We start from the raw sequence: 23,734 nt of genomic DNA, 5'->3' as shown, positions 1-23,734 counted from the left end.
TATGTATACATTTTTTTGTTGTTTTGTAAACATTTTATTGGGTATCTATTTAAAGTAAAAGGTTATATTTTTAAAATAAATTAATGGTTTGAAAAAAAGATTGTACTTTATATTTGTATAATTGTATTTAATTTATTCAAGTATTTAAATTTGAAGTACCTACCTACATTGTACTAAGTACTAACAAATTAAATAGATGATTTTTAGTGTACATTATAATACTTTTAGTACTCCAATGTCTAAGCTATGTTAAAATCCAAAATTCTACAGTTGGGTAGTTTCAATGATCAAGGAAAAAATATGATAATTTAAATATTGTATGAGATTAAAATTTAAATCTATTTATTAAAAATGATACAATTTTTACTTGTTAAACATTTTTTTTTTATTATCACAAATTAAAAGTTTGATGATAGGGTGTAACATTGTTAACTCATGATTAAATTTATATAATGATTTTGCTATAAAACGACAGCACCATAAAACGATATTTTTTTTATCGTTTAATTATTCTAATATTATTATAACATTTAAATGAACACAAAATCCGTAAAACACTATAATAATTATTACGTAGATATCGTATACTACCTATTATTAAACGACAATGATAATATAATAGAATACAATTATAAGAATTACAAATTTAAAAAAAAAACAGCAAAACCTCATGTTTCATCTAATATCCATGGCTATAATTAATATAATATGTATAAATAAATGACAAAATAATGACAGTCATACATCGTGTTAACTAGCCTATAAACCCATTATGTTAAACATCCATTATCCACGAGTTCTTTAACCAAGTCAGCAATCATTTGGCGGCATAAGTTGCTCGTGGTCATGACGGGATAAGGTTCCTTACTGGGTTCGTCGTCTATGTTGATCGTATCTTCGGTATACATGTCAGGAGCCAGCTCCGAGTCACATGTAATGATCGGTATCATATCTAGTGCCACTCCTAGACCGAACACGTTGTATTCACGCACCTCTTCATATAACCTGTAGATGATATGACCCATTCATTCATTTATTTGTTTATAAAAAAACAAGTAACAGTTAAAAATGATTTAATAACAATAGGTAATATTAATCCAATTTTAATTAAAAACAGTAGATATTAATTTCAGAATAGTGTACCGAATTTAATACCTACTCAGAATCAATAATAGTTAGGTATAGGAGATAGTAACGACTATACACGATTCGTTAAATATTTCAACTCGAGAACCGAAAAGTTATCATGTGGGCCGTGGGGTCAATCTCAAATTTTTAGAACAAAATCAATAAACTTTAATACCTAGTTATTTTCTGAACACTTTCAAATTGGCTTTTTTTCGCAGCGACGAACGGACCATATAAACAATTGGACAATATTTAAAAATGTTGCTAGTACAGTGAAACCTCTAAATACCGGACACTTTCAATCGCTGAAATTTTGTCTGCTATTTGGAGGTGTCCAGTAATTAGAGGGAGAAATAAAAAGTTGAAATTATAATTAAAATTATTTATACATATACATATAGGTACATAATACATTTAATTTATTTTTATTATTTTTATGTATTTTTAAAAATACATAAAAAAGATGTAAAAATATAAAAAAAAATTGATAATATAAAAATTAAAACTAACATATATTAAAAAAATCAGTTATTTTAGATTGTTTCTTATATTTTGACACGCAGTCATTTTGTATGTTAATGCACTTTCTAATTCCACAAATTTACGATATAAATTATTAAAATCAAAATTTAAAATGCCATAAAAGTGTTCGTTATTTAGAGGTTTTCCTATAGAAAAGTAGTGAAAATGTCCTTGTTCCTCAAAAAATGTCGGCTATTTAGAGGTTTCCGTTAAGGGAGGTTTCATTGTAATAGAAAAATATAGTAGGTACCTTTTATTCCCAACACAAGAAGACAAATTAATATAAAATTTTCTATTATATTATAAATACCTATTAAAGAATTACAGTGATTTACCAGAAAATATGAAAATAGAAACTAAATTAACGATCGATTCTGAATGAAAATCTGAGTGTTTATGATAAGAAATTATATTCATATTTTAAAAGCTCATCATAGCTCAACGGCTAACACATATTGTTCTGATTCATAATAATATTATACAATATACAAGTACTTATTGACTATTGTATTACTTAACTGCACACGAGTTAAAATTTATTTATCTTTCAATCATTTTTATTTTTGTTTCAGTTTTAATATATAAATATATAATATCTAAGTATAAACACAATTAAAACGAATTAACTTTATGATAAGCTTAATAAGCTATAAACATCATATGAATTATGAGTTTCAGGAATTGATATATTTTTATAATTTATTGAAAAAGGTCCATTATTTTTAAGATGACAAATAAAGAAATATTAATTTTTTATTAACATTAAAACAATATATTTAAATTATTAAATATTTAAAAAAAATTATCACTAACAGCGTAATTCAACAATATATTAAAACTAAATCAAATGCAATAAGTTATAGGTGCTATGCCAATGTCATACATTAATTATAGTTTATAGAAGTGTTTTAGTCCCATTATTTAATTATCATAAAAAGTATTTGTATTTATAATAGAATGTTTGATTCGATTATTTAGTAAGTACATACCTATATCAATATTGAATAATTACATTTCTCCGAGAAAAACTTATAATTGTCGTCGATATATTTTACACAATTATTTTAATTTTAAGACTATTAAGATTAATTTCTATACAATTATTGTACCTACCTAGTTATTTTAAATAATTCAGTCTTGAATAAAAAAAAAATAAAAAAATGTCGTACTTACTTTTGTCGAATATCTGGATAATGATTCAAGCAGTCTGTTTGCGTTAAGACACTGACTATTGAATCATAATATTCTTCCAACAGTTCAGGTAAATACTGTTTCCTTAACTCTACGCTAGTACAGCAATACAAAAGACTGACCAAGTCCAATGCGGGAGAGCCATACCTAGCCAACTGAAAGTCTACAATAGACACCTTGAAAATTGATGATAAAAATTATTATAATTTGCAATTGTTTTTGGTTTATAAATAATGTTACGTCTTATTACTTCAGATATACTTCCGTCTTGAGCGTACTGAAACAAAAAATTGTTCGTCCAACAGTCACCGTGACAAAGCACAGCTAGCGATTCTTTTGGCGACACCAGTCCCACCATATACCCAAAGAACGATTCGTGGTTAACAAATTTCCGAAATTTATCCAAATATTTTGGTTTTTCATCTTCAGTCAATTCAGACTCCAGCTGTTAGAAATAAAAAAAATACCGCGAATATTATTGTTAATATTATATTATACGATTATTGACTAAGGATAATAATCAAGCATATTATGGACATCGATATGTATATTTACCATTTTCTCTGCGTTCTCTGCAGCTCGTCTGTAATATCCTTTGTACCACAATTCGTTTTCACTCTTGTAGTATACTTCATTTATTGCATCCGAAATGCATTCTTTAAACTTTTCCGGTTCATCGACTTTCATAGACAACGATAACCCATGGAATTTTCCCAAAACTCTAAAAAAACATCACGCCAACTTAAATTGATAAAATCATATTTCCACCAAAGCTTTACCTACCTTAGTATAGCTCTACAGTGATTAAAATCTAGACCCTTCATTCTGTCTAACATGGTGAATCCTTTGCATCGCATATCTTCTAATATGACGATATCACTTTGGGCCAAATAACATTTCGGCACACTATTAAAAGTTTCAACCAATTTTTTGTGCTCCTAAAGCATTATTGTAAGCCTCACGATAAAAATAAATATTATATTATACTTTATTATACGGACTTGATATTTCATCAATGCTGTAAATGATTTTGTATAGAATGTTACTTCATTATTAAACAGTATTTCGGATTTATACGTATTTCTCGCCTGTTTGTTATCGGGCAAACACTTGTAGAACAGAGATTTTGACCATCCGTTGTCACCATTTAGTTGGATTCTGTACAACATTGACGTGTAGTTATCACCTCGTTTTGATCCTAACGCTATCTGTAAAATACACCGTAATTCGATCGAACCCAATATTAATAAACGTACCTACTTTATAATATTATACAATTTCATATCGCTCACTTCGTATGAATTAATTTTCACTCCAGGTTCGATTTTGTCAATCATAGATTGCAAAAAGAACAAATCTATATTTTTAGATCCAGACGTCATGGTGCAGTGTTCTTGACTACAGGATGCATATGATTAAACTGAAGCTGAAATATTCCCGAGTACGAGACCCATTCGTCAATTACGAATACATTTTTGTTTATACGACTTATGTCAGCGTGGGGACTGACGCACATCCGTATACACTCAAGCAGTTAAGTACAATCAAGAAGACAACCATATAGCTTCTGTTATGTGATAAAAATATAACTACTTTTTTTTATGACATCACAAAGTATTATGCACCAATTGCACCAAATATTATGTAGTATGTACTATGTATTATGTATTAGTAGCAAAATGTGTGCATAATAACAAAGGTTTGATTATACACAATAGTTCATATTTTAAACAGCCAATCCTAAACTTACTATATTAAAAAATATAACTATTGAATTCTTCATACATGAAAACCAGTTTTTGATTTTAATAACTTAAAAATGATCAGACATTAAAATATTTAAAATGAATATATTTTGACTAAAGTATATAATATCAATTTTTAAAATTGTACTAAAAAACAATGTTTACAGAAACGCTATATTTCAAAAATGTTTACTAAATATAATTAAAATAATATAGATCAGTTTTTATTTCTGCTGTTATATTAAAGGTACTGTACTGTTTTTTAATCAAATATACCAAATGGCAAATGTCAATATGTCATTGTAAATTATTGTATTATTATTATTTTTTTTTTTTTGTGACAATATAATTATTTAGCGAAAAACAGCTGGGTTTGTTTCCGGTGACAAATTTTAGAGGCGGTAACAATTAAATAGCAGTGTATCTTTTTTTTGTTGGCAGAATAACTTATTGATCATTAGAATTATTTTAAAATTGTAATTCTATTATTTATTGATTTAAAAAAATATATATTCATTTATAATTATATTACAGGTGTTAATAAGTATGATTTATAGACAGCGTATAATTTCAATTTATCAAGGAGGCCGTCAGTAAAATGTTTCTTCAAGACATACTTGTAATGTCTAAACTCTAAATACGCCACTGTTGTCACTTGTGATCATATACAGCTGTATACAGTTTGTAAATAAATTGATAAAAAAATTACTAATCAGCTTATTAAATTAATTTAAACAGTTTTAGCTGCATACCTAATTATTTTTAAATAGCTATAAGTATATAAAGTATATACATTTGCGATTATTATTATTTGGGTTCAAAAATGTTTAACATTAATTTATTTTTAAATTATGTTACATAATAGTAATAACATGTATTAAAAGGAAAAAAGTAATTAAAGTATCTATTGTGGCCTGTTTGACTCAATCATTCGTTGAACCATTTTTTGTCACCCATTATAGACGAGTTAAAATTTAATCAATGCATGAATGTAAATAGAACTAGGAAGTACTTTTATAATATGTGGCTATTATGTACTTATTATTTATAACCTACAATTTTCAGCTAGAGAGGAAATCGCTGTGCGTTTGCACTATGCTTATTAACAAGATCGCCGGGAACACTATATTAATATAATATAATAAGTATATATAACAATAAATAACTAAAAAAAAACCAGTAAGTCATAAATGTTCATTATTTTTATTTACATAACACAGACATTGATCATTTACACGCTATAAAACAATATGCAAGTGAATAATTTATATGTAAAAAAAAAACCAAGTTGTCTTAGGAAATTCGATAATCAGGAAGTCCTACTTTCACTCAAAACGTTAATCGCATAATACGCAATATCGATTTTTTAGATCCTTAAAACTACTGAGACCCATCACGTTTATATAGTGTAGTTAAATAATAATAATAATAACAATAACAATAAAATGTAAGATGTAACAGTGATACACATTGACCTAAAACACGTTCCATCGCTTGAAAGTCGGCTAGGTCATGGTTGATATTCATCGCGGCGGCCATCCAGCGAATTTCTCTTCCAGCCAGTACGATACCATGGTTAGTTGGTCGCGTTTTGACATTGGAAATCGTGCGGCTTCATTGGTATACCTGTCGGCCCGTCGGTAAACTGACAGATCTGCAAGCCCATTTTGGAGAGCGGATGACATTTGCTGTGCTGGTTTCCCCATTTACCGTAATATTGCATCCAAATGGGAAGTTTTTTCGACGAGTTCAACACGTCGACCTTCAGCCAAGTTTTCCACGGAAATCCGTAACCGCTGTCGTCGTACAACCGTGGTATACGCACGTATTTGTGTTTTCCTGTGAAGCGAATCGATAGAATTTATTTTAGTAATACTTAATATGGCATCATCGATCATCATTATTATGGTTTTACGACGAAAAAAAAGTGTAATAACAATTTTTTATTCGAACGCTGACCGCGTGCGATGTCGAGTATACGAATAATGTCTAATCGAGTTATATATCTGACCTGGAGCGGTCCATAGACCGTGAGATCCCTTGGCCGCGAACAACACCGGATGATTACCCTCGTCTGTCAAGTGCACCACTTCGGGAAACTTAGGTTTTTGCAAAAAACCTTTACGCACTTCTTGTCGGTTGAATACGAACTTCCGACGATTCCGGTCGAATCGGTAAAATGCGCCAGCATCGTGCACAGACACGTACATTTCTTCTGGTTCATCGTAGCCCTGCAACAAAAGTAAATGGATATTATTATAGTTTTATACCTATATTATAAGTATACGCAATGGACGTGCAACACTATAGCTGTTTGCAAAGGCCACTACAATCGAAATAATTTAATTTTAATTTTATTTTGGTTATATAATCATGTATTTTGTCTACTACTAAACAAAACTTTATTTACATTTGACGTGTAAATAACAAATGTAAAATTAATAGTTATTATTAATAATAATATGTTAATGTTATAGTTCTAAAATAGATAATTTATTATAATAGGCATAAAGATATACACTTGTATTAACATTTTTTTTCGACGTCGACATTATTCCATTTTCCATTTAAGAATCTCGCAGTTAAGAATAAACCTAGATACATTTGAGCAGTTGAGTTTATTTTTTAGATGGAACTTTCCGCTTTGAGTATAGATACTCGAAAATTGAATACAAGACCATCTTAAACTTTTATAATATATGTCGTATTTATTAATTATTATATATTAATATATTTTCAAAATAAATCATATACTTATAATAATTCATATGATAAAAAGATGATTTTTAATCGAAAAATATAAGCATGATGTATGTATCCTTATAGCTTTTATAAAATATGATTTTTATATGTACATGAATTTAACTAGGTATTCAAAAATCAGAATTTGAAGTTTGAATAAACACATACTTTGAGAATTATTAGTATAATTAGTAAATCAAATAATATAGGTATTAGGTATAACTTTTATGATTATTAGATATTCTACAAGTATCATACGTACGTTAAACATGAGACTCATGTGTTCCCAGTCACCCACATGACTGCCGAATTCTTTAAGGGTACCAAAACATCGGTTGTTGAAGACTGGCAAAGGGAGCGGGCCAAGCACGCCCATGTCCAGTGTGCATATCGGCTTTCCTTGACTGAACGGGAAGAATAGCCAATACGACACGTGAAAATTTTTACGACCGCATTCAGTGACGTGGGCGTAGATGGGAACGGTGGTAGTGTTCGGATTCTGTCCATACAATATGGAAGTCGTGTTTTCCAATAGTTGTTCTATGGTAATCAAAAAAAAAAGAAAACTTGCTGTGATAAATACTATCAAACGTACACGATATAATTCTTAATTCGTAATATATATTATAACATTATTATTATCATAGCAGGACTCATAATTTATGCCATTTGTATATATTTTGTTTTGAAAGTTTTAAACTAACTATACCTACCTATCACGAATGAGTTATAATTTATTGTTTTAGATATAGGTAACAATAATAAGTGTTACCATTTGAAATTTTAGAATTTATGAATGTATTAGTTTGGTTTTAAAATGCACGCGTGTTTATGTGTTTTATTTTATTTTATTTTATTTTATGTAAAGCAGAAGAAGTAAATAATCATATATTAAAAAATAAAAATTGAGTGTGGTTTCTGGTAAAATTTGGATTTATAAATCGAATCATTAATCTTTAAGTTTGTACTTTGAGTGGTGAAAAGTATAAAATTCTAATGATTTACCTTTAACTATATGGATAAAAAAACAAAAATCACAAAATTTATAAATTATTTTAAAGTTAAAAATTCATAAAATGTAATTAACATTGAAGACTTGAAAATTTAATACCTAATTCCTCATAAGATTTCTTAGGGCAATTTTAGACCATATGACACATCGTCTCTCGTCAGAATCGTTTTTAGTAAACAAATTTATCATTGAATTCAAATTGAATACATCCGTTATAGTAACCTGTATTCAATGATAATATAGGTACACTCGAAACTTACTATATTCAATATTGAAGAGTTAATTCGAAATATATGATTATGATATATACCAACCAATGCTATAGCCATGATTTTTTTCGGGGGAGGGGGGGGCTTAATTTTTTATGGCCAATTATGATAACAAATTAAGTTTGCACTGTATTTTTGACAATATGATTCATATAATTCATATTATCAAATCAAGATCAAAGAAGTGTGATGAAAGCGGCGTTACTTTATCATCCAAATTCATAAAATTATTGTCGTGTTTGACATTTCGGGGGGGGGGGGGCTTGAGCCCAGAAGCTCCCCCCTAATTACGGCACTGATACCAACATTTCTCAAACTGTGGTTCGGAAATAAACTGTTAACTTACTATACAGTGACATTATATATTATATATAATATACCTAAACAAATTATTAATCCCGAAAATTATTAGAGGACGTCATACCTGCATGTGTTATCTCCGTCTTACTAACGTACATCATAGCAAATTTGTGTTCAACATAATTCATTTCATATTGTTAGCTTTAATATTGAAGTCAATTTACATATTATCAAATTTAAAGGTAAAAATATTATTTAGGGCATCAAGTAAACTTGTATTGATTTTTTTTATTTTAAAATAAGTTATGACTATATATGAGCATTTTACAGTTTTAATATTTTACATAGCTATATCGCCTATAGCTCACTTTAAAATTAAAAAAATCAACAAAATTCTACACGATGCCCTAGATAATATTCTTACTTTTAAGTTTGATAATAAGTAAATTGGCTTTAATATTAGGTAAAGATAACAACATAGAATGGACTTAACTGAACGCAAATTTACTATGATGTACGTCAGTAAAACGGAGAACACGTGTAGGTATTATGACATCATTTTAACCGGTGACCGCCGTCATACTATTCCTATATCAATTTAATTCGAACAATATTTTGTCTATTGTCAAGACGTCTTTATCACAATAAAATGAATGGATTATTTTCAAACTTACATCACGTCCATCTTTGATACAACGGAAATAAATGAGATTAGTAGTTTTTTTAGAACTACTTTTTTGTCCTGTAAACCATGTGGCTATGTGGGTTGCGATAGATTATCTATAAACAATTTGGGTCGTGGTATTAAAGATATTGAGAACCACTGGTAGGTATTTGGTATATAATACCATATAGGTACAATTAATGTTTAGCTGCAGTTAGCACAGTATTGTGTTTTAAAACGAGATTTTTTTGTGATCAATAAATTAGTTTCGACAATTTATAACGAGTTGTCAAAATACATATTTTAAGTTTTAACAAATTTCAAAATTATTATTTAGGTTTACAATTAGTATGTTTTTATTTTTTCAATTGTCAACGTTTAAAGGGCATATTAATTAATTATTTACTTATATTATATTACTTAAATAAATTATAATATAAAGATTTTTAAGAGCATATGATGATTGTGACCACGATGAAGTTCATTTTTTAGTGTCATGGCTCACAAGTCACAAGCTCTGATTATTATTATTTGTTTGATTAATGATTTTAACATACAATAATAATATATTATACTATTGTAAAATACGTATTTTGACAGTTTAATCACTTTTAAATGTATCTACTATTCTACTATAACTAGTGCCAGAATTAGAAAAAATTAAAAAGGAAATTCAAAAGTGTAAAAATAATTGCGCGTTCCTGACTATAATAAATGCCTTATTGATTAGGATATAACTAGAAAGAGTATTATGCTGACAAATACAAAAATTAAGTAATTAATTGATGCATGAAGAAGACATATCTAATGATAATGGTTCATAGTAGTAAGTTCAATGTTATTGTTAAGGTTAACTATAGACAAATTAGTCAGCATTAATCTTGATTGATACATTAAATAGTTGTGAATGAAACTTCAATTAATTGGAATCATGTTTTATCTTATTAGGATCAGGTGTTTGAGACTCAAGAGAACAATAAACACAGAAAATGTCAGTCATTTTTTGAATAATGTTTAATATATAGGTACATGTTGATATAAAAAATGTATTTAAAACAACGCAAACTTTCAAATACATATAATTCATTGAGTTAAATTTATCATAATAAAAATTAATTTATAACCCTTAGGACGTAATAGAAAGTGGTAAGTATAAGTATATAGTACATAAATATGCTATATTTGATATTTCAACGTTTAAAGTTTAATATTGAAAAACTTTGAAAAATAATATTTAAACGTATTGTACCTATTTTTGTTAATTTCGAAAGAATATATTATCGACTTATAACGATAAAATAATTTTAAAATGTAAAGCCGTATGACTGAAACGAACAAGCAGTAATGAATCTGACATATTTTAGAAAGTTTATGTACGTTTATATGAATAACGAATACGCATTCGTTATTCATATAACAAGAACATTAAAGATTATTTGCAGAGTAATGAAAGCTGCAGAGTTATTATCAAAAAAACTAATTAACTATAACACAAGGCAACAAAATATAACATATGAATATAATTATTTATAATAAATCTATATATTATAATTTATAAATAGATAGTACCTAGTCATAATATTATCATATTTTTTAAAACCTGCTGGGTTCGGACTTCATAGCTTCACTAAAAAGAACTATATGATAAGTCCTAAAAATACAGAAAATAGCAACAAAAAAGTTTTTGTTTGTATTAATTTTGATTTATTATAATTATGAGACTCATTGAGTAGTTAAGTATATCTTGGTACCTATTATATTTTAGATTTTAATTGTTAAAAAAAGCGAATTCATTATTGAACGGCTTGAATTGAATAGATATTTAAACTAATACTACTTAAAATTATATAAGTATAGCTTGTTGTGTTATCTGTTCACATTTGTATTTCAAGTTACTTTCATAATAAACTAAAATTTATAAAAATCATAAAACAAATTTGATTTTAAACACGAATTAGTAAAAACAGTATCAATACGGAGAAAAAACACTATAAATCTAAAATACTTAAAATATGTAACATTAAATATTATATTTGAAATCCTAGGTACATTTAAATTATTGCATATTCGCATTATGCATTTGTTACCTAATATATAAACATAATAACCATCTGCTAATTGCTATTATCCAAAATGATTATGTGCTTTAGAAGGTACTAAGGTACGACATAACATATATAGTTAATAGTTATAAACCTACCTAAATTCGAAGTTAATACTCTATTCAGTGTTCATTAACTATTTATGTAAATACTCTAAACAAGGCATGTCAAACGTAAATTATCAATTGAACCAAAAATACTTGTACAGACTACCTAATATGCGGGCTGCATAAAAAACTTATTAAAAAAAAAACATTTAATATAAATTTATAGCAATCATCATCAGAGGAAATTAAACATTATACATTTTACATAATATGTTCATCAAAATAGATCTTTTTTTAAAATAGTTAAAAGACAATTTAAAATATTCTAATGAAACTGGTTACCGCAGGCCTCAAAAAAAAAAGCCAAGTGCGCATGTGGTTCGTGAGCCACGCGTTTGACATTCATTACATTTCATGAAGATTCTACATCAATGTCAGTAATTAGTATTAGTAAATAGTTAAAATATTAAAACATTTTTTTTTTTGGAAACATAATTTAGATAATTATACTGGTAGAATACAATGTAAATTCTTGACTCTTGTACCTACACAATAACGTGTACGAAATACAATATTGGTACCTGTATTGAAAAGATTTAATTCTGATTATTTTTACATTTTTAAATAATTTTTTAATATTCACGATTAAATAGCTGAGGCGTGTCATCGAAATTATCAAAACAAATACTTACTAATTGAGGTAGGTACATAATTTTTAGCGACTACCTATAAGTATAATTTTAAATGCCGTATCCGGTTGCAATTAAAATTAAAACACGTATGACAAAATAAATTATAAGTATTTCCAAGTTATAAAACATCAACATAAGCCATAAATTATATAATATACTAATATTATTATAGTTGAATGGTTGCAATCAATATTACGTTAATCTTGCAGACATTGAACTTGGAAGTTTATGCACATTTTTAACCAGCCCATACTTACACGCATTGTCAAAAAATAAATTGTTATCGTTTATCGTTGTCTTTTTGCCTAAACCAGCTAAACCCCAAATTAAAAAAAAGAATTAATAAGTTATGAGATTCAAAAAAATAAACAAAATATGAATTGTTTACATACTGATTATATATATTTTTAACACATTATGAACAAAACAAATTATGTATAAAAAAACATTGTAATTGTAAACCACTATTACCACTGCTTTTCTTTATTAAATTCTGATAAACATTATTGACTTCGAAACGACGTGTGTGAGGTTTTTTTTGTCTTTTATTAGGTACCTTTTGAAGCAGTGAAACTCTTTTAATTTTCTACCATTGTCCATTAGGGTGATTTCTGATAGAAAATTGAATCAACTTGGTAGGTAGTTTGGAAGATTGTAAGTAAAAATCTACCATTACTATAAAAAATAATTGATTTATGATTAATTATATTAATATATATTTTTTGAAAAGTTTGAATAGTTTTTTTTTTTTTTTAATATAATGATGATAAAAATTTTAATTTTATTAATTTTTAATATTAAATATGAATAAAAACATTTTTTTTTCGTAAAAATGCTTAACAATTTAATATACAAGGTTCCTTATTTTGTTACAGCAATTAAAAAATATAGTAACAATTTTTTATGAGCGTTTAAATTACAAATTTTCACAAAAATATGTAAGTAATTTAGTAGTATTTATAAATTCATAACAGTTTTAATTTCAATAACCAAGGCTTAAAAATGTAATATAGGTATGATTCCTGATAAGTTTAATGCATCAAGATAATTTTTATTTTATAGGTATTTGAAGTTATAATTTATACATAAATATATAGTTCAATAATTAAACAAAAACTAACAATTTTAGTTATTTTATATATATCTACCTAATTAAAAAAAATATCATTCGTAGGAAATTAAAACTTTTCGTCAGTACGTATGTTATTATTTACTATACCTACGCTCTACATTATGAAAGTTTCATAATATTTAGATTCGTTTAAAGCTATTTATACTATAAACCAATTTAAATGTATACACTGTTTTTTGGCGATATTGAGTTATTACAGTAGCGAAGCCAAGATGTTTCTGTGGGGGAGGGGCTAATCAATTTTTGTAAAATACAATTTAAGATTTTTGTTTCAATTTTCTAAGACCATTAAAAATTAAAATTATTTTTTTATTTTCTTAATATTTCGGGGGGGGGGGGGGGGGGGCTGCAGCACCCCTTAGCCCCTGGCTATGTCACTGAGTTATTATAAGCTTATAACAGCCATAGTAATATTAAATGAAATAATATGTTACATAATAATTATTATTATATAATATACGTAGGTGTGTGATTTATTTTTACCATAATAGAACATTTTATTATTAATACCAATTTCCAATATAATTATTTAATATAAAAATCCTTAAAAATATTGGCTGACAGACCGACTCCATTTAAAATCGTTTTTATTCGTACATACCAAAAAAACTTATCAAATTCAACACAGTCATTACAACTATTACAAGTGACCTCAATGATTAACATACAACTACTAGTTATACAATTATGCAGTAAAGCGACTTACCCGGTTTTTATTTTCAAATTATAAAACACAAAATATATAATTTTTTGTCAATCGTAATTTGAGTCAAACTTAGTGGTTTTATCTGCCTTTATACTCTTTAGACAATATATTGATTTATCATTCATTACACACTTAATATATAGTATATACCTACCGCAACCGTATAAAAATTAATCGTGACACTTTATAACCACAGTACAGCACAGTCATCTAGATACGGACATAGACAACAATTAAAATAATGTAATGTGTTACATATTTGCAGGATACTAGGAAATCCTGAGTTTATTGGAGTATGTATATAATATTATGTTATGTAAAACCGTACAGGGTTAATAATAATAATAATACAATTGTCTATCCAATCGAAAGTGTTTATGCAATTGATTGACTAGATCATTGAATCGTAAACTCACATAATGTAAATAATATAAATTTATTGGTACTGATTTAGAATGTTGTGCCTGCAAATCGCTACATATTTTTATATATATATTATAGTGATTTGTGTTCCGGTCTCCTAACTTAGTTTGTGTACACCGACAATTATAATATAATAATATAATATTATTCAGGACAATAATCGTATTATGACTATACACGTCATCGTTAGTTACATAATGACAATATTACATTATTACTATAATTATTTACAGTTGCGAAGAATTCAAGCCCGAGTTAAGACCTCTAGATATCCAGGTGCTGATAATTGGTTGTAAGCACAAAGTCAATAGAAAAAAATAAAGTCCTATTTTTATTCCCATTTGTACCTCATATTATCATTATAAGTATACATATTAACAACATTAAATACTATATTATATATTTATTTTTATTGAATTAACTGGATAAAAAAAAATAATATTTTATTTTTAAAATTACTAGAAATAAATAAGGTAGGTTTTAACTAAGTGTTCTATTTATCTCAATTTAATTTTTAAATAATATGTATATTTATTTTCGAAAAATCCTGTAATTTTTATACATAAGCTTTGGAATATTCTTTTTTTTTATTTTTTCTCTTTATTGCTCCATTAAGGTACTTTTTATTATTAATAGATTTTTTTTTTTAATATATTTAAATATAGTACAAATAATATTCCAAAAACCAAAAGTAGTAAAAAATCTAAACTGGCAACAACATAGTAGATACCTACGACTAAATGATATTGATATAATAATACTTCTATTTTATCACAAATATAATACATAGTAACTTCTTACGCTATACTTTATTTAATTTTTCTTTAGTTTGTCTTAAAATATATTTTTTTAAACTATAAAAAACTAAAAAGTATAAATAACCAATTAATATGATTTTAGGCTGACAAAACTATGGGCAATGGGATTTCGCGCACATGTTATGCGGAGGCCGAGGTCGTGACTCTTTTAATCCGGATAGGACATAATAATTATACAATTATAATATTACAACAAGAATATGCACTCGAGCAATCCCACGCAATCTTGTGATGTCATTTGGTTTATTTTATCATAAAAATAATATTTCGCTCGTTAGATCATATTATCATATACATAATTTAAATATATATATATTAATTTGCTGAAATTTGAATATTAATGGCAATATTATGGATATATGAACATTGACTCGCATCATAACCACGGCTTAGACTGCTTCTATTTTATTATTATATTATTATACACATAATAGTAGACGTTAATTATTACCAGTATGTACAATAATACGTAACAGCTATAGATATTAATGTATACACAGTGATCATGTTTTAAAAAAGTAAACCTTATCTTTATTTCAAAAAACTTTTCCCAATATTTTTTGATTTCAAAAATATTTTTTTTCACTATTATCTGAATCAGACGATGGTAGTAATTATAGATATTTATTTTTGATTTTAAAACGATTACTAATTATAATATATAATTTTAATTGAAAATATTCTTAGTGGAATACTTTTATTAAATATAAAGTTAAAAATCTTATTAAATAAGTTTCTTGAAGTATATAAATAATAATAATGAGTGGTCGTTGTTAAAAGAATCGTCCTGTATACATACACAATGTTATATATATATTATATACACGGCATTAGCACCAGACACTGATATATGATATGTATATGTATTATGTATATACTACAAGTATTACTCACCAACTTCAGACTTGGTGACTAAAAACCACGACTGCGAATCCGGGCCCATGGGCACTTTAGAGTGTTGCTGCACGTCGCCAGGCAGGCTACGTGGCTTAGGCGTAACGTGATTCAAGAAATCGGTCACGGAACCAGGAAGGAATTGTTCGTCAGGTGCCAACCATATAAGCGGAGCCCAGCGGCGGACCATCTTCTCCACTAAAAAACACATAAAAATGCGACAATATAGTACATTAACTAAAGTATAGTATATTTACGTAAGTAAACGAATTAGTTGGTTTCGCAGGTTCATACCTACCGTTTTACAGTAGTATTTATAACAGTTAATACGCGTTAAATTAAATATCGTACATACTCGTATATACGTAAATTGCAATAATACATTATTTTAATTTTGACAATATCGGGGTGAGATTAAGGTAGGTTAAGTACTATCAATATTTAAAATAGTTATTATTTATAATCAACAGTACTGTCTTACGCCCTTGCACAAAGGTGTTTCACTAAACATACGACTCACGCCCACAATTTTAAATTCTGAACGGAACTATAGATGTTTTCCATGATGTCCGTTTTTTTTTTTAAATTTTATTGATTTTCTTAAATTGTTCTTAGCACAAAAAGTGAAATAACTAAGAAACTACTCATTTGAATTTCAACTTAGGCGCTTCAAAATTTTCAAAAAAAATTATTATAAAAAAAATATTCAAAAATTATTCAGTAACAATTGGTTGTAAAAATGATGATTCTATCTTGAAAAATAAGAGTTTGTATTATCACCTTAAGATTTTCTTTTAATAGTGAAAGAAATCTAAGTATATGAAAATATGGTCAACTAAAAATAAAAATAAAAATATAATATTATAAAATTCCCAAAATCGGAATTTTAATAAATTTATTACTAAAAAACAAATGGGGAGGGGGCATTTATACTCGAAAAATCACTCAATATAATATTTATATATTATAATTTTGACATAAAACTATCGTCATATGGTCGACAAAACGTGAAAAATTCAATATCACACTGGATAAAGCTCATAGTAGATAATTTATTGTTATAAATGATGTTATGCAATTTTTTCATGGTGTGAACCAAATTATTTAACATTAAAATATATTTTGATTAATATTATTTATAAATAGTTATATAAAACTCATTATTAATCGTTATTTACGTGAAAAAAGATAATAATTTTAATATAACAACCTAACCTAACATGTTAAGGGCGTTAAGGCTTCTAAAAACACAACTTGGGTTCTAACTTTCTAAGGCGTCTCAACGTTTTATTATGTTTTGATTAGTTATTTAATGTGTTATAAAGTTAGACGTGGTTAACTTTCCCTGTACCACAATAGTCTTAAGAAAATTTCTCTATTTATTTTGATTTTTTATCATTATATTACCTAATTGTTTACTAGGTCGATGGAAATTAGTTTATTGGGTCAAATTCATCCAATATCCATAAACATTATATGTCTATAATTAATAGGTAGGTATTATTTTAAATTTTATATTGTTATTCTCGACGATGGCCATCGTGGTCATCACTCATTATAATGCGTATCGCTCTTTTCGATCACAGCATGAACTATGAATACATATAAACGTAGTATTAACCATACAAACTATAATGTACTATACATTGTTTCAAGTAGGTTAAATTAGAATTTTATTACAAATCTATTCTCAATACAACATAATATAAATTCTATACAATATTTAACAACCTAAAACCGTGAATAACATAAATACTTATTGATTTATAGTTTTTATTACATTTTTACAATGGTCTACGGTCAATATTGATAAATTAAATTTTTATTGTTAGAAAATGTAATTTTGTTTTTATAAATTATATTTTAAGCTGTTCAATTGCAGCCGCGGATCCAGACTAAATTTACGGGGAGGGGGGCAATACCATGTGCGTATCGAATTTTATCGGCTGCCAAAAACAGACATCTTAAAATTTACCTGTGTGGCAGAGTCTATGGGGAGAGGGGGCATGGCTCCTTGGCCTCCCTTGGATCCGCGCTTGTTCGATTCTGAATTCAAATTTAATCTAACGACATATAATAAAGTTAATATAATTATGATCTAAACAACGTTTTTAAATATTTTCATAGTATAATTGAAATACCTAATTAAAATAAATAATATTTAATCTGCAAGTATAACTGTAGTATCAGTTTCAAAAGAGGGTGTATTATAGTGGGCGTATCAATTTTTAATAAAATAAAATAAATTATACATGTATACGTACCTAATTAACAAAAAAAAAAATCATTAACAAAATCATTATAGATAGGTACTATACTTTAAAAAATAGTTGTAGAAGTATAGAATTAGAATACATGTACTATAATATGCTAGTATGCCACCATAAAAATATTTTTATATAACAATTATGTGTTTGCAGTGAAAAAAAATATCTATTTATATATACAAAATTTAAAAATTACAAAACTTAATTTTTATTAACTCGTCCACTTCATCTTGGCGTTTAATAATTGTTACGATTTAATAAAAAACAGTATAGTCTGAAAACTGTATAATTACAACTCTCTGTCTTAGTAGTTAGTACGTAGGATTATGATATTTTTTCAATATAATATAGTTTTCGGACCACTGTATTTGTCAAAACCGTAACGGTTACTAACTGAATGACTTGATATACTGGATGAGTGAACGGGTTATAAAAATGACATTTTTTTCTGGTATAAGTGCATAATGCATTTGTTTAATTTGTATTAATGATAGTAACTGGAACTTTGCGATATTTTATTAAAAATTAAGTTAATAAAAAATTGTCTGAGAAATTTTATCAGACAATGCATTGTCTCTGCAGTAAAAGAATTACAATATTATTAAACATAGCTAGGAAGAAAATTGAAAGATTTCAACATATAAAAAAGTATGATCATTTTTACCAACAATGAGAAAAACTTTTTTAAGTGATCACGTTGCTGTAGTTAATAATTTTAGTTATTTTACATTGTTAGCATTTACATTGTCTTCTTAAGTATAATTTCTTAATACACTGTACCTATATTCAATAACTCTTGTTATATAATATATTATATTGATATAAATTATGCATAAAAGAATAGATAAATAATTAGAGTTATGTAGATATGATATACTGTGACAAGCGAAGCGAGCAATTTAATTTTTACTAAAGGTACAAAATATTTACTGCATTTCGGACCCTTAAATTCTGCACTGAGTATAAAGTTAATCAAAGATATAAACACCTATGGTCAAATTTAAAAAATAATATTTACCTTAGCAAAGAATAAATCCTTGGCATATTATACAACTAAATTCTAAACTAGTGCCAACTGTTATTATTCTACTTTATTTTTCTATGCACAAAACTGGTTTGTCCAATGTCACATTTCTTTTCAATTCCTGATTATTAAATAAATATTCCCCCCTCGTTAACAACCTAAATGAAAACTACTTTAACAAGTTGAATTGATCTAAAATAGAACTTTTATACTACTTATACGCAACCTACTTAATTGTAGGCAAGCTTCAAAAACTTTAAACGACAAACTTTTAAAAATAAATGTTAATATATAACGGGTTAAAAAATATTCGATAGTTTTAAATCTTGAATATGACCGTGTTGACATTAAATAATACATGTATACATCCAACGAACTACAACAACTAACGGGAATCGGTCAATGATCAAATCTGTCGAGAATAATATGTGTTTTGTTTATTAATATTAAACAGGAAAAATCTTACCTATAAACTTACCTAATATTTAATTTACAATAAGCAAGTTAAACGTATGGAGATATCGTAAACGTATTAGACAGAATGGAGAGTTATACGTGTACAATAAACATAATATTTTGAGTTTTAATAATAACTATTTTCTAAAATGTAAACTGTAAAGAGACACCGAATCAAACAATTTACATAGTGATGAATAATGGTTATTTATGAAATAAATAATATATTAATATGATAGTATTACAGTAATTTTTCATCTTCCATTATTGTGCTAAACTGCTTAGTATTATAAGTATATTTTGATTTTTAGCTTTTAATACAGATATTATTGACTATTGGATTATCCGTTATATTATAACCAATATTATACCTATTTATGATTATACTTTATACTGTAGCTGTATACGTCATCCAAGTATAAATATTTTACGCGTGTCAGCTTAACTTAAAAAGGTCTATGATACGAAAAATACGTAGATAAATGTTGAACCTACGTAGCTTATTTTCAACAAGACATAAAGAAATTTAATCAACAGATATTGTTATCGTACAGCGAATTTCTAAACAGTCTAAACTCTCTAAACCATCTATTGATTTATGAGTTTATGACTGTACAATTTGAAATTTGTTAATTTCAAAAATTATACCGTGTCATATTTATATACATTCTATTAGGGTGTTCACTGTCCACGCCAAAACTATCCCAAACATGTTTTGTTTATAATGTGTGCTTTTTTTTTTTTAAGAAAGTCGTCGATATATACCTATACTATATATATTCAATATTTTTACGAATTAAATTCATTATTAAAATCGTAATACGTCAGTTATCGCTTGTTAATTATAACTACGCTAATTTGGTAGTGAGTTGCATTACATGTAAAATAATTATAATTTACACTTCAGAATAGTTGCACTAGTAATATAGTATAAGTATACCATAACATTTTTCAATAGTTTCACCAATAAACTTTTCTCTAAGAATGCTCAATAAAAATGCTAAGTACATCGTATAGCTAGAAGGATGCCAAATCATACGATGAATTTTTTTTTCGAATGAAGTTATATATATTTGCGTTGAGAGACGATTATTGGCTCTAATTTTAATACGACTGTTGATTTATAGTATTTTAACAATCACGAATCGTAGTTTATTGTGTACAAAATCATACGATTATTTTTTTTTTTATCGATTTGGGCAAACGACTTTTTAAATCAGAAATCGCGTCACTGTCCTTCGATCGTTAGCATAACTAGTTCGTTAATATAATAATACATGGATAATGGACATTATAATAATTTAGCATTGTATTTTCGTAATTATTCTAATTCTACCAGGTGTTGGTTGTGTGTATTTAAAGTACATTATATTAAATTCATTATAATAAAATAACATAAACATATTACAATAATATGAAGTGCGGTTTAATGCAGATGGCGCAGAATACTGTCAAATCATAATACCTACATATTAATAACACGTTTCCTGAATACTGTGGGTTAGGTAAAGTATACTGTAAGTAAACATATATATTATATTATACTCGAGAACACGTTATTGAAAACGCGTGGCAAATATGACTTACACTTACACATATTATACGTGTCAACGAGTCAACGGTGTGCACTGTCGGCGTATGTCTGCATATACATATAAGCACTGCTCGACGCTTGTATACAATGCGGAAACCTCGTTCTTCGTTATAAACCAAACCAGAAGAGGTGAAAAATGCGGAAACCGGGTTGATTGCTATTTCTCTCTTCAGTCTTCATACGAGTATAATATTATAATAATATAATATGTTTATTACGAATATGTAAAATAACCATCGTACGCTGACCTAGCGAGATTGAACAAATTTAAATCTACAGTAAGTTGAGTTATAAAAACTAAAATAACTAAACTTAAATTGTTAGTTACGTTATATGTTACTTTCATTTTAATTAACACAATTGGTTATACAGGTATTTTTATACAATTAATAGGTTTTAGGTGTTAGTTATAGAGTTGTAAGGATTTTACGAGTTAATGAATCGTCCGTTTGAACGAACTTTGGAATGAGAGTTATGAATTAGTTTAATAATAATTATAACTTATGTTTTTATTTTTGCACGTTATTTTACATAATGGCTATAGTTAGAAACGACTTCTTAGGTCAAATGTATCGGGGTTGTCAATCTAAGCTATTTGTGGATGTGTATTGTGTATATAATATATATTATATACCTATAACTATCGAGTCTGCTAAAAAAAATAGTTTATTCGTTAGATAAAAAGTTAAGATTAACATATTATATATGAACTCGCGTTAGGTTATAGATACTAACCATAATATAATTACATAGGCGGGAAAAATGTTGGATTTCGGGGCGTGCAAAATTAATAAATAATAACGACTCAACTGTATAGGGAAGCCGCATAGTCGAACAGGGGTTCGACGGGTGCGAGAGGAACCGATGGCTTAGTGCGATGGTCTTCGACGATCTCGTTGTCCTGCAACCGTTCGTCGCGGTCTCCGATGACACCGCCGCCAAATCTCTGCGGTCGCCAACGATCGCCCATCATCATCGTCGTCGTCATCCCAACCGACAGCCAAGGTAGCTGAAGGAGCAGCAGTAGCAGCAACGGACCGCCGACCCCGACGCCGTCGCCGCCGATCCGCAAAAACGCGGACGCGCACCCTGTCCGGTCCATCAAGACCGCCGCCGCCACCACTGAACCAACCGCGGCGGCCGACGACCAAAGTCATAGCCAGTACAGTTCACATCGGTCGCGGCGATCGCGTCTTGGGCACGATAATATAATTACAATGTTTTTATGATAAACCGCGCGATTTCCGTTACGCGTTTCCGACGGCGCGGCGGTAAGGTCGCGATCGAGCCTATGTGTATAGATTACAGAACGATCTGTGACGGTTGTAATGATATTAGATAATATCGTATACTATAATTGGATTGCTTAGTCTTATTATATGGTATGGTCGCGACGGTATGACGAGCGCGCGAAAATTCGACTGGACTGGCGAACGTACTATTTCCGATATATATCGGTATTTTTTTTTACTAGGAATTTCCGTGAAATAATGAGTAAAAAATAATAATATTGATATGTCGTCTGAGAGAGTATATATCGCGTGATCGGAGGTACCGGCACGACTGGGCCGCTGCAGTCTTCGGCCGACGACGGTCGTATTTAAAATTTAAAAACCGCCCGTGGCACTTTCACCGCGCGCGATGGATAGCGGCGACGGCGGCGGCGTCCGTCGGGATCGCGAGTGTGCGGTTTCTGATTGTTGTTGTTTAGTTTTTTAACTTTGGGATTTTTAGCACCGAACGACGGTGAAAGCGGACACCGGTAGGCAATTTTTTACCCATCATCTTTTATCTCTTCGCGGGTCACGTATATTGGCCACTTGTTGCGTCCCCGCCCGTTTTCCATTTTTCCGGCAGACGCGACTCATGCGCAAAATGTACCTATAATACGAAATACGAATATACAACTAGGCCACGCAAAAAAAGTAAAACCGTACGATAATCGGCTGCATCGGCCGACTTTTCAGTTTCGAGATTTTCGGCGACCTTGCGCGCAATTGACCCGC

The 23,734-nt window shown here is 28.2% G+C and overlaps 2 protein-coding genes across 2 annotated transcripts; both read right to left on the bottom strand.

Moving 5' to 3' along the window:
• Positions 1–360: 360 nt before the first annotated feature.
• LOC132920343 (uncharacterized) lies at positions 361–4,381 on the bottom strand. The gene is made up of 7 exons (XM_060982645.1): positions 4,134–4,381; positions 3,843–4,049; positions 3,625–3,779; positions 3,397–3,562; positions 3,092–3,286; positions 2,824–3,017; positions 361–1,005 (listed from the first exon to the last, which is right to left on the bottom strand). The coding sequence occupies exons 1-7, from the start codon at positions 4,221–4,223 to the stop codon at positions 771–773; spliced, it is 1,242 nt and encodes a 413-aa protein (XP_060838628.1). The 5' UTR covers positions 4,224–4,381; the 3' UTR covers positions 361–770.
• A 1,392-nt stretch (positions 4,382–5,773) lies between these two features.
• Positions 5,774–23,437, bottom strand: LOC132921847 (uncharacterized). Its single transcript, XM_060985072.1, has 5 exons — positions 22,539–23,437; positions 16,388–16,585; positions 7,591–7,868; positions 6,598–6,817; positions 5,774–6,425 (listed from the first exon to the last, which is right to left on the bottom strand). Exons 1-5 carry the CDS (start codon positions 22,828–22,830, stop codon positions 6,163–6,165), a joined length of 1,251 nt encoding a protein of 416 aa, XP_060841055.1. The 5' UTR covers positions 22,831–23,437; the 3' UTR covers positions 5,774–6,162.
• Positions 23,438–23,734: the final 297 nt, after the last annotated feature.

The sequence above is a fragment of the Rhopalosiphum padi genome, chromosome 2 (assembly GCF_020882245.1).
Source record: "Rhopalosiphum padi isolate XX-2018 chromosome 2, ASM2088224v1, whole genome shotgun sequence".
In the NCBI taxonomy this organism is placed as follows: Eukaryota; Metazoa; Arthropoda; class Insecta; order Hemiptera; family Aphididae; genus Rhopalosiphum; species Rhopalosiphum padi.
The sequence above is the reverse complement of the archived record's forward strand: the minus strand, read 5'-3'. Positions and strand labels throughout refer to the sequence as shown.

What these genes read in the sequence shown, in the direction of transcription:
- LOC132921847 (XM_060985072.1), bottom strand. Translation starts at nt 22,830, where the DNA reads ATGGACCGGACAGGGTGCGCGTCCGCGTTTTTGCGGATCGGCGGCGAC. An exon ending in CTATGCGGCTTCCCTATACA is followed by an intron (nt 16,586 to 22,538) that starts GTTGAGTCGTTA and finishes TGTGTTTTTTAG; the next exon opens with TGGAGAAGATGGTCCGCCGC. An exon ending in AGTCACCAAGTCTGAAGTTG is followed by an intron (nt 7,869 to 16,387) that starts GTGAGTAATACT and finishes TGATTACCATAG; the next exon opens with AACAACTATTGGAAAACACG.
- LOC132920343 (XM_060982645.1), bottom strand. Translation starts at nt 4,223, where the DNA reads ATGACGTCTGGATCTAAAAATATAGATTTGTTCTTTTTGCAATCTATG. An exon ending in CAGCATTGATGAAATATCAA is followed by an intron (nt 3,780 to 3,842) that starts GTCCGTATAATA and finishes ATAATGCTTTAG; the next exon opens with GAGCACAAAAAATTGGTTGA. An exon ending in AAGACGGAAGTATATCTGAA is followed by an intron (nt 3,018 to 3,091) that starts GTAATAAGACGT and finishes TCAATTTTCAAG; the next exon opens with GTGTCTATTGTAGACTTTCA.